At 58.7% G+C, this 10,489-nt stretch overlaps 5 protein-coding genes across 5 annotated transcripts; 2 read left to right on the forward strand and 3 right to left on the reverse strand.

Moving 5' to 3' along the window:
- Positions 1 to 701: 701 nt before the first annotated feature.
- Positions 702 to 1,295, forward strand: BDZ90DRAFT_215722 (hypothetical protein; the record flags this gene model as incomplete). The annotated part of the gene is made up of 1 exon (XM_025504245.1): positions 702 to 1,295. One exon carries the CDS (start codon positions 702 to 704, stop codon positions 1,293 to 1,295), a length of 594 nt encoding a protein of 197 aa, XP_025365062.1.
- A 95-nt stretch (positions 1,296 to 1,390) lies between these two features.
- On the reverse strand, positions 1,391 to 3,254 carry BDZ90DRAFT_257532 (26S proteasome subunit P45; the record flags this gene model as incomplete). Its single annotated transcript, XM_025507963.1, has 5 exons — positions 1,391 to 2,119; positions 2,195 to 2,672; positions 2,751 to 2,809; positions 2,889 to 2,939; positions 3,249 to 3,254. 5 exons carry the CDS (start codon positions 3,252 to 3,254, stop codon positions 1,391 to 1,393), a joined length of 1,323 nt encoding a protein of 440 aa, XP_025365063.1.
- BDZ90DRAFT_229473 (Brix-domain-containing protein) lies at positions 3,225 to 4,709 on the forward strand. Its single transcript, XM_025505080.1, has 3 exons — positions 3,225 to 3,458; positions 3,530 to 4,576; positions 4,647 to 4,709. Exons 1-3 carry the CDS (start codon positions 3,285 to 3,287, stop codon positions 4,683 to 4,685), a joined length of 1,260 nt encoding a protein of 419 aa, XP_025365064.1. The 5' UTR covers positions 3,225 to 3,284; the 3' UTR covers positions 4,686 to 4,709.
- Positions 4,710 to 7,187: 2,478 nt separating this feature from the next.
- On the reverse strand, positions 7,188 to 8,414 carry BDZ90DRAFT_229475 (hypothetical protein). The gene is made up of 2 exons (XM_025505081.1): positions 8,261 to 8,414; positions 7,188 to 8,182 (listed from the first exon to the last, which is right to left on the reverse strand). Exons 1-2 carry the CDS (start codon positions 8,389 to 8,391, stop codon positions 7,534 to 7,536), a joined length of 780 nt encoding a protein of 259 aa, XP_025365065.1. The 5' UTR covers positions 8,392 to 8,414; the 3' UTR covers positions 7,188 to 7,533.
- A 735-nt stretch (positions 8,415 to 9,149) lies between these two features.
- On the reverse strand, positions 9,150 to 10,130 carry BDZ90DRAFT_257536 (hypothetical protein; the record flags this gene model as incomplete). Its single annotated transcript, XM_025507964.1, has 1 exon — positions 9,150 to 10,130. One exon carries the CDS (start codon positions 10,128 to 10,130, stop codon positions 9,150 to 9,152), a length of 981 nt encoding a protein of 326 aa, XP_025365066.1.
- Positions 10,131 to 10,489: the final 359 nt, after the last annotated feature.

Genomic DNA, 10,489 nt, shown 5'->3' on the forward strand with positions numbered 1-10,489 from the left:
GCGTCAAACGGAGAGAAAAAGTGGCTGCGACGATGGACTGACAGAGCGATGTCGAGTGGCACACGAGTGAGCGGCTTCAACCTTTCATCCTCTTCTTATCCTCGCAATTGGCCATCATGACACGCTATACCAAGCTCGAGAAGCGCAAGGCCCCGCATAAGGCTACAGATTACTTCCAGGGCGATGCCGAAGAGGTACAACCGCAGAGAGCAGCAGCGCCAGAGGCGTCCACATCCGCCGCTACGACCAGCGATGCTCAGGAAGAACCATCGACCTCATCCTCAGCAGCCAAGAAGCGCAAAGTCTCCCCCTCCTCGACAGGCGACGATAATACTGCGACAGATGCTGAGGGCGTCTCAACAGACCCTCACCGCCTGCAAAAGCGTCTCAAGCTCCTCCGCCTCAAGGCAAAGACGGCCAAATCTGACGAGAAACGTTCCAAGCTGCGCAGCGAGATCAAGACCGTCGAGGCTCAGATCAAGGTAGAGAACGGCAAGCGAGGTGGCAGCGATGCCACATCCTCATCGCCGCGTTCGCAACCGCGTTCGCGACCCCTGCCTCCCTCGGTGACAGAGGAGACGAATCCCTGGAAGAAGATGGAGGCAGAGCGACGTCTCAAGAGCTCAGCCAAGGCCGACGTGAGGAGAGAGAAACGAAGTCAAGAGAGAGCTGCTGGAACTCGATGCTTTGCGTGTAGGGCCATGGGGCACGCCGCAAAGGATTGTCCACAGGCATTGAACAGCTCGTCGACTGCTCTGGAGGGGGAGGAGGACGGTGGAGGAGGTATAAATGGCGGTGAAGTCTCCTCGTCCACGGCAGGCTTGACAGGCAAGGAGACTGTCGGGCTATGTTTCCGGTGTGGTTCCACCTCTCACATCCTCTCGCGCTGTCGTCGTCCAGCCCCAACCGTAGGACCCGACCTCCCCTTCGCCACCTGCTTCGTCTGCGGCTCTAAAGGTCACCTCTCGTCTCGCTGTAGCCAGAATGCGGGCAAGGGGGTCTACCCGAATGGAGGATGCTGTAAGCTGTGCCAGAGCGTAGAGCATCTGGCAAAGGATTGCCCCCTAAGGAGGAGTGAGACGACTCAGGCTAGTAATGCGACGCAGGGAATGTGGGGCGCGGGGAGACAGTGGGAGGGGCAGAGGGGAGGGGGCGCAGATGACGATGATTTCCATGCGTTTGCGAGAAAGAAGTGGGAGGTCGAGAGGGAGGAAGCCGGAGGTGCTGCTAGACAGGGCCAGCACGCTGCCAAGGGTGCGGCGGCCGCTCCTCGAAAGAAGGTCGTCTCGTTCTGAGAGGCGCGCGGCGCTCTCGCTCGTCACGCTATGCCTATGTATCATACCATCGCCTGCTGGGCGAATCGAATGGCATTCGTCTGCTCTGCTCTCGCTCACAAGTAGAGCCCCGCAGGTCCCTGGTCCTCGTTCCGCGCCAACACCCTCTCCTTGGCGCTATCCAGATCCTTCTTGGTGACCTGCATCCTTCTCTCCCTCAGTGCGAGCAACCCTGCCTCAGTGGCCAACGCTTTGATATCTGCTCCGCTCAACCCATCATTCTCCGAGATCAACGTCTCCAGATCCACATCGGCCGCCAGATTCATGCGAGAGGTATGGATGCGCAAGATGGACATCTTGATCTTATGATCCGGCAGGGGGAATTCGATCTTCCTGTCGATACGCCCCGGTCGAATGAGGGCCGGGTCCAGATTCTCAATCTTGTTCGTCGCCATGATGACCTTGACGTCGTTGCGCGTGTCGAAGCCGTCCATCTGATTGAGCAACTCGAGGAGCGTACGCTGAATCTCCCTCTCTCCCGACGAGGAGCTGTCGTATCGCTTTGATCCAATAGCGTCAATCTCGTCGAGGAAGATGATTGTAGGCGCATTCTCGTCGGCAACGCGGAATAGCTCGCGCACCAGCTTGGGACCGTCACCGAGGTACTTTTGGATGAGCTCGGAGCCCACCATGCGGAGGAAGGTGGCCGACGTTTGGTTCGCGACGGCTTTGGCGAGCAGGGTCTTGCCTGTTCCCGGCGGGCCGTACAGAATGACGCCCTTGGGAGGTCGGATGCCCATTTCCTCGTAGAGTTCCGGGTGAGTGAGGGGGAGTTCGACGGATTCCTGGCGGGGGAAGAGGATCACACGATGGTCAGCCTGGCGCGCTCTCTTGCCTCTCTTGGGGCAGGTCGCGCTCACCTTGATTTCTTGAATCTGCTGGTCCAATCCTCCCACATCTGCGTATGACTCAGTTGGCGCCTTGTCGACCTTCATGACGCTGACCATCGGGTCTGCATCGTCCGCCAATACGCCCACGACTGCATTCGAGTTGTTGTGAAGGAGCACCTGGCATCCCGGCTCGAGCATATCCTTGTCCACGAAGGACATGATGGGGACGTAATGCTCTGGCCCAGTCGAGCTACTGACAATGGCGTGTTCGTCATCGATGATCTCTTCCAGGGTACCGACGGTCATGGGCGTGCCTCGCAGGTCGTCGACTCGTGTCCTCTCCTCTGCGTCCTTGTCCTCCTGCGGCTTTAGTCTCTCTTGGTTCTGCACAAACTCCTCCTCGAGAAGCAGGTGGTCCTTGATGCGCTCCATCTTGAGCAGCTTGAGGCGACATCTTGAGTTGGGATGGACGGGGGGAAGCTTGCTTGCGGCGGCGGGTCCTCTCTTCCTGCAATGCGGCGAGGCCAAAGCGAAGCGAGGAGGGATGAGCTAGGATCAAGGTGCGATCTGAGATGCTCTCACTCACTTCTTCTTGCCTACGCGGGTGGGGAGAGGAGGCTCCCACTTCTTCTGCTGGTCCTTCTTCTGCGAAGGGTGGCGGTTGAGGAAGACGTCAGTCGTCGTTCGCAGTGATGATGAATGCTAGCCACATTCATGAGCGCACCTTGTCCTTGTCGCCCTGTTGGCGGCCAGCGTTGCCACTCGGTGCTTGGCCCTATTTGAGCGAGCGATAGAGGAGGGATCAGCTGAATAGCCCTGCCAAGAGGCATGTCGCCGTCCCTTCCGCTCACCATTTTGTCTCTGAGCTGTTAGTGGTGGTAGCAACGAACGATACGAGTGATGCTCTCTCTCATCTCGTCGCCCGGGTGGAGCCCTGAGCCGCGCGTCGTCGCCATCTGAGCCACGAGGTCCAGTCCGCCTCGGCCTCATGAGCCTCAGTCCGCCGGCGAGACGAGCTGCAGCCACGCCCGGCTGCTGCGACATCAAATTTCATCCGCGTCTCAAAAGTTGTCGACATCCTCACGGCCATAGCATTCGCCTACTTCGCAACCGCACCGCCATGGACGAAGCAGAGTCATCATTGGGACGTGGAAATTTCAAGCACATCGGCAACAAGGCCAAGCGACAGGCAGAGTACCGCAAATACCGCGCTGGCAAGCGCAAGGATAAGCTCGCGAGGAGAGTCGCACAGGCAAAGGAAGAGAAGGGCGCTGATGGTCAGGAGAAGAAGAGGGTGAGCAAGCAAGAGTGCAGACAGAGTCAGCTTGCGTGGGCATGCGCTGACAGATTAGTCTTGATCCGCAGGCTCGTCTCGCTGAAAATCGCACTCGTACCATCGAAAACACTCGTCTCGAGAACCCCACGATCATTTCGGAGCCCAATTCCCATCCTGGTCTCAAGCCCTCACAAGCAGTCATCGATGCTCAGCAGCAGGCATCCGGGAGCTCGAAGCCCAAAGACAAGACTGACGATGAAGATGGAGATGACGGCGACGATGCCGAAGAAGAGGTCGATGAAGCCGCCCTCGCCGCCGAGGAGGAACGAGCCTTCGAAGACGCCTCCGCACCTCCGGCCATCCTCATCACCACTTCTGCCCCTTCCTCATCTACTTCCCCACACCTTGCATCAGTGAATGCCCGCTCACACCCAGCAGAACGCACCCGCGACTTCATCGAGGAGCTGCTCAATATGTTTCCCGGCGGGGAGTACAGGCCACGCGCCAAGGCCAAGGGCGCCAGCCTGGGCAAGATTGCAGGTTGGGCAAGAAAGAGGGGCTACAATGCCATGATCGTCATTGGCGAGGACCATAAGCAGCCGACAATGTGGACGCTCATCGGACTGCCGGAGGGACCTACGGCCGTATTTCGCCTCACAAGCGTTAGACTGGGCAAGGAGATCGGTGGTCATGCCCGATCAACGCCTCATAGCCCGGAGCTCATCCTCAACAACTTCACCACAGCTCTTGGTCACTCGGTCGGCTCTCTGCTTCAGTCTCTCTTTCCTTCGATTCCTCAGCTTGAGGGTCGCCAAGTCCTTACCGCACACAACCAACGCGACTTCATCTTTTTCCGCAGGCATCGCTACGAGTTTGCGCTGCGCAAGGGGGAAGAGAAGGCGAGGTTGCAGGAGATTGGTCCGCAGTTCACGGTAAAACTTCGCAAGCTGATGCCCAGCTTGCCCAAGGGGGCTGGAGGGTGGGATGGCGTGGTTGACTTTGATGGAGATGGTAGCGGGGCAGTCATGGACATGGGTGGCGGCGGGGAGGCTGGAGCTGAGGCCGCCGAAGCGGCGCCGAAGTCGAAGCGGGCGCGAGGCCAAGTCGAGGAAACGACGAGCGAGTTCACATGGAAGGTGAGCGCGAGTGAGCGAGGACAGATCCTGCGGCCAGCCACGCTGACACTCTTGACCTCCTACCTCGCAGCCAAAGATGGGAGTGTCAAGACGAAACTTCTACCTCTAATGTTCACCGCTTCTTCCACCGAGTCCGGTCACCGCCTCTGCCCTGACGACTGTGTGCGGCGGACCGAGCGGTCTCGCGTCGCGTCCGCTCGGTCCGTCTTGGCTATATGCGTGCCTGAATGACGCTTTGCTGAGCCCCTTCACTCACTTCCCTCCTTGCCTTCCTTCCTTACCTATCCACTCCTCCAAGTTCGTACTCTGACCGCCACCTGACGCACCGGGGTCTGCGAGGCGCATTCAGCAGTCCGAGGGACGATGTATGCACGCTGATCTCGCCATCGCCGTCCACCTGCCGTAGCCATGGAGCCCTCGACTCCCTCTCGCCACTCGCGGCCTCACTCGTCGCACTCCTCTTCGCTCGTCGACACCGACTCCTGGGTCTCTTCCTTCGCCGACTTGGGCTCGACGTCGCCTCAGCTCAACTCATCGCCCGCAACTAGCTACTTCGAGGCATCCACAACGGCAGGCTCGCGCTCGCGCTCAGTAAAATGCTTCGCTCCCACTTCTTCCCCAATCTCACTCACTCCTCGCTATCAGAAGGATGGCGGCATTGCTACTGCTCATCAACAGCTCTCCCCCTGCGCCAGTCGCAGCGGCAGTATTGCCTCCCTCGCCCATTCAGGCATGCATATAAGCTTCACCTTGCCCAACGGCAATGCTCAGTTGTCCCACTCTCGCGTGGCCAGTCGTCGCATCGTGAGGACTGGATCTTACTCGGGCTTCACAGCACCAGCGACCAGGGCGCCATCCAACGATCAGTATTGCAAGCTGCCGACTGACTTTGAAGACAGCAGTGGCGACGATGAAGGTGAGCAGAGCCCACGCCAAGCATCCTCGGGACTTCTTTCAGTGATCACTGCTCAAGCCCTTCAAGCAACGCAAGCTCAAAATACTCTGCGCGAAGCACCACGCGCCCGAGTCTCCTCGGGCGACAGCGCTGCCTCTGCGGCGGCTTTTACGCTACATCAGCTGGCGCATACACCCTCATTTCTCCCTCACGCATGGTCCAACTCGTCGCAAGCTTCTTCAGGCGTCGGCGTTCACGAAGATCACGCTCGAGGATTTGTCAGTCGCTCGACGTCCTTCGTACGAGGTGAAGGGCAGGCTTTGCAGCTCCGAACTCCACCTCATCGTGCATCGTCTGGCTCTACGTACACCCTCGAGGCAGGGCGCTCCTCGTCCGGCGTCAACGATGGCAACCCTCGAGGTTTTCCCTCTGGCCCTTCCACCCGCCACATGTCGCACCCATCTGGCCCTCCCTCCAGCTATCGTGCCCGCAAGCGTTCTCATGGTCAGCCGCCTCCTACTGGCTACGACGCCGCCTCTGTAGCGAGGCACACGCGTCGCAGCGATGACGCGCAGAGCCATGACGATCGCGCCTCAAAGCATATTTCTGGCCCTCGAGCTTCGTCCCCGGCTCTGTGTGAGCCGTCGAGCTCGAAGATAGCAATCGCTGGCACCGCTCGAGAAGGAGCTGGCATCACTAGGTTTGACAGATCCTCGGCAAGGCGGAGCATGAGGATTCACGCCGGCACATCGGGCACTGAGCAAGATACCCCAGCTTCTTCGAGCCCACTGAATGGCGCGGCCAAGCAAAACTTCCAGAGCGTCAAAGCAGACTATATTCTCGTCTCATCCTCCGACAACAGCAAGCCTGCGTCGAGCCGACAAGAGCGAGCCAAGCGTCGCGAGGAAGGTCTGCCTGCTTCTTTTCCCAAGAAGTCCCGGCTCAATGCTTCTTCGTCGAGGTCGACAGCTCAATACCGCATGAGCAGAGCCTCGCGTCCCACGCAGGCCGCAGCCAGCATCGGCTCAAGCTCGTCCATAGCAAGCACGTCCACTCATCACGGCACAGACAGTGATGTGCGCCGCCCGACTCAGTTCCCGGGCTTCTATCAACAATACCGAGTCGTAAGTACGGATGCAGAGGAATGGACTTACGTGAGGCTCAGGCATGACGGACGTGGCCCTTCCCTGGACGTGGAACCTCTCAGCCTTGTCACCTACCAGCCAACATCTCACAGCAAGTCTACTCTAGCCACAATGGCAGCGCAACATCTGCTGCACACGCTCGCTCCCTAATCACTCTCCGCACACCACGCCGGGGCTCGACTACAACCACGACTGCAAGCGCACCCATGGTCCCGAATCCCGAGAATCTGGACCCCTTCAACCTCTACACCCCTCGCTTCACCCGGGGCCGAGGGCAGGACAAAGTCGGTCTTTGCCCCTTGTGCTTTGAGGAAGAGAATGATCAGACGTGGCATCGCATCAAAGTTTCGGCATACAATTACCACGTTCAGATGCACCACGGTGTCTCCTTCGCTACGGGACGACCCTTTGACCCTCCCGTGCAATTTAGAGATGTGCAAGTTGACGTGGGTGGGACACAGAAGACGATGCCGCAGGGGCTTTGCCACTCGTGCAAGAAGTGGATCGATCTGGACAGTAGCAAGCCGGTCACGGTCAAGGTGGGTGCCTGGGAGGAGTGAGTGAGAGGACACGGCTGACATCTTTCGGTCGCGCACACGCAGATCCCCGAGATCTACTTTCGCAAGCACGCTGTTCATTGCCACAAGGGCAAGGAGCAGAAGCGCGAAGACCCGTACGAGCACTTTGTCAAGGATGACGTGAGTGCGGGGAGATAGGGAACGTACTAGCTCAGATGCTGACGTTCAGCCTCTCTCCCTCCCATCGCGCAGTTCTTTGAACGAGTTCTCGAGGTCTTCCAGCAGCAGGCAACAGACTCGCAGCAGGACGCAAGCTAGCGGCGTGACGCCTCTACCAGGGTCCATCTCCTCAGTCGTCCTCCTCTTCTGATAGAATCGCATCCGATTGAGCCCACCAAATCAAGACGACTTGGGCGGTGCGTCCACCTGCTCTGCTGGTGACTGTGCTTCACTACCCTCCTTGGCCGCACCCTCGACCCTCTTCGGCCTCGCCGTCTCCGCCTCCTCATACGCCCTCTTGGCCTCTTCGTACACCCTCCTACCCACGCCCAACTCCTTCATTTCCCACTGATCCACCCTCATCCCAACGCCACCCATCTCATGCACCCTCAAAAAGTAGCACAATCGCTCCACCACATCTCGATTCGCGTCGTAGAGCTTCAGTGACATCTTCCCCGTCTTTCTGATAAAGTTCTCCTGGCTCTTCTTGTGCGCAAAGGGTCCCTTGATGACCGTCCACAGCGACGTGCGAGTGGGCGCTGCAGAGGGGCGAGAGGCGGGGATGCCTAGTGCGTGGGCGGCGCGGGCGGCAAAGTCTACGAAGAAGGAGAGGTTCTGTTTGCAGACTAGGTCGGAGGTGTATGCTGTGAAGGTCAGGGTCGCTACGTGGTGACCGTGCGTTGGAGGGAGATATTCAGTGGGAGGGAGAGGGAGCGACGGTTCCCCTTGGGATTGATGGGCGGGCTCGCGAGAGGGGCCTGCGATGGGGGATGACGAGGATGACGGGGAGGCCTCGCTCGATGTTTCTTGGTATCGAGACGCCGAGGTTCTGCGAAGGCAATGAATCATGCGATGTCCGTCATCTTGAAATATTGGCATTGATGGCATGAGAGATGCATCGACTCACCTCAAAGCGCGGACCGAAGAGGAGGAAGATGAAGCTGCGGGCGCGGCCACACTGCGAGCCACGCATGATGCTCGCAAGAGCTGCCTCGAAGAAGCGCAAGTGGCAGCCAGATGCATCGCAGGCCTGACCATGCCAGCAGGTGAAGCAATCATGATGGCGAGAAGATGTGGGGTAGAGGTCCAGGTGTGAGGAGCCGATCTCAGCAGCGCGAGCAGAAGTCACTTCCACCATCGCTGCCTCTCCGTCCGACCAAAAACGGAACGGAAGTCGAACACTGACACCGCTTCCCGTCCTACGCCTCCTCCGTCTCGCGATACGCGTGAGGCAGGCGAGGAGGTTCATGAGTTTAGTCTAAGCTCGAAGTCGATCGAGGGGCAGAAAAATTATCAGACCACTACTCTACCATCACCTCTCGCGGACACGTCTTTGCGGCTCAGACGAGGGCCACACGAGATGCCCTAGCGGCTCAATTGAAGGCAGGCGACCACTATATCATTTCATCGAGCTATCCTTGTGATAGCGCGTCTCTTTGTTTCCCGGTCTCTTCGCAGCCCTAGCTGTCATCTGATCACGATGGTTCGTGACCCTGAGCTGGCTGCGTCTATGTAAGGAGGGCTTGAATCGAGTCTTGGCTATCCTTCTTATCTTTTAGAAGGTAGGCACAGGGCTTTCGAAGAAGCTTTCTTTGTCCCTTCTTTGTGCTCGGGGACCTGGCCGTCACACTCTTGACGGAAATGTTGACGATGTCTCCCTCAGCTTTCTCTCTTCGGAAATCTATATCTTTGAATCGGCGTGCTTCCACTCTCCCTCTGCGATCGCGATCTGGTGATGAGGTAAGGGTGTCGGTCTCCTTCGACGACGAGACTAACAGCGCACTCACTCACGGTGCTCAATGGGAGACGCCAACTCTTCGGCGCTTACCTGAGGAGTCCTCACGAATCGATTGAAGCTCCTGGCGCCTCTTATGCAGCGCTTGGGCCACATCATCACTGTCGAGGTGCAGGATCCTGCTGATCCACTTGTCTGCAACCTCTCGCCTACCGGGCGAGGCGCGCAGATGGTTCCTGCCTCTCGTCTCTTGCACCTCCTCGATAACCTCCTCCAGTTGTCGCGCCCAATCGCGAGCCTCGGTGATATCGTACGATGAGATTGAATTGTAGATGCTGCCGGCATCGTTGACCCCCAGTCGGTAGCAGCCGTATGTCCTGTCTGTCGTACGCCATGGCTGGATCGTCGGAATCGCGCAGTCGAACGAATTGCTCCTCATCATAGACCTTGCGGCGCCACCGTCGTTGACGTGAGTGAGCAGACTGTGGATGAGGGCCCTTGCCGCATATGAATCCAGGAGCTGCTGTTCAAGCTCCCGGGTCTTGACGTGGCAAGGATCCCGTCCGACTCCTTCGCGGTCGTGCGGACTGGCGTACTCGTCTACGATCGTGACCACGTAGCCTGGGTGCGTGTTGACTGCGGGAGGATCGTACGTGGCGTTCACCGGTACTGCTGCCAGGCCCATGGACCATGGGGCCAGTCCTACGCCTCTCTGGCTACGCGGTGTCACCGAGAGCGTGTAGCGGCGGAGGTCGTATCTGAGACCGTGAAATTGACGACCAGCTGCCTCGGCGGGGATAGCAGGGTACTCTGGCTGGTACCAAGCGGCTCGCCCCGTGGCGTAGAGGAGGTCCTCATCCGAGGTGGATGAGTTGGCTAGGTGGAGGACTAGTTTGACGATCTTTGGTGGTGGCGGCCGGCTGAGGAGCTCAGACGTCATGGCGGGAATGCTGATGCTGCTGCATGCATCAAGAAACGCTTGGGCCACGTCGCGCGGGTCGACGTCTCCCTTGACCCAGCCGAAAGCCTGCGTGGCGAGCATCTTGGCCAGCCTCCGATCAGCGCGATCGCTCGAAACTGGCACGCTCCATCTTGGGCTGAGCGAGGTAATGTCGATACCAGCCCTGCCTTCAGGCTTGGCACCGTGGGCAGGCGCATTGCCACGTCCAAGGGTAGGATTGTTGCACTTTCAGTATGATGGCCGATGATGGCTTCGCTGCGGCAGCGAGGGCATCAATCAGAAGAGCGATAATAAGAAGAGCTTCGCTACTGGATAGTTGTACCGAAGCCGTTCCATGGGATAAGAACAGGACTCAAATCGGCGATGCTAACTGCGATGGATGGATCGAGTGACCTCCATCCATCGCGTGACCTTGACCTTGACCTTGACCGTGACCTTGA

The sequence above is a fragment of the Jaminaea rosea genome (assembly GCF_003144245.1).
Source record: "Jaminaea rosea strain MCA 5214 unplaced genomic scaffold BDZ90scaffold_1, whole genome shotgun sequence".
NCBI lineage: Eukaryota > Fungi > Basidiomycota > Exobasidiomycetes > Microstromatales > Jaminaea > Jaminaea rosea.

Coding starts and splice junctions, on each gene's coding strand:
- BDZ90DRAFT_229473 (XM_025505080.1), top strand. CDS start 3,285: ATGGACGAAGCAGAGTCATCATTGGGACGTGGAAATTTCAAGCACATC. Junction 3,459..3,529: donor ATGGTCAGGAGAAGAAGAGG/GTGAGCAAGCAA, acceptor CTTGATCCGCAG/GCTCGTCTCGCTGAAAATCG. Junction 4,577..4,646: donor CGAGCGAGTTCACATGGAAG/GTGAGCGCGAGT, acceptor CCTACCTCGCAG/CCAAAGATGGGAGTGTCAAG.
- BDZ90DRAFT_229475 (XM_025505081.1), bottom strand. CDS start 8,391: ATGGTCAGGCCTGCGATGCATCTGGCTGCCACTTGCGCTTCTTCGAGG. Junction 8,183..8,260: donor TCTTCGGTCCGCGCTTTGAG/GTGAGTCGATGC, acceptor TTGCCTTCGCAG/AACCTCGGCGTCTCGATACC.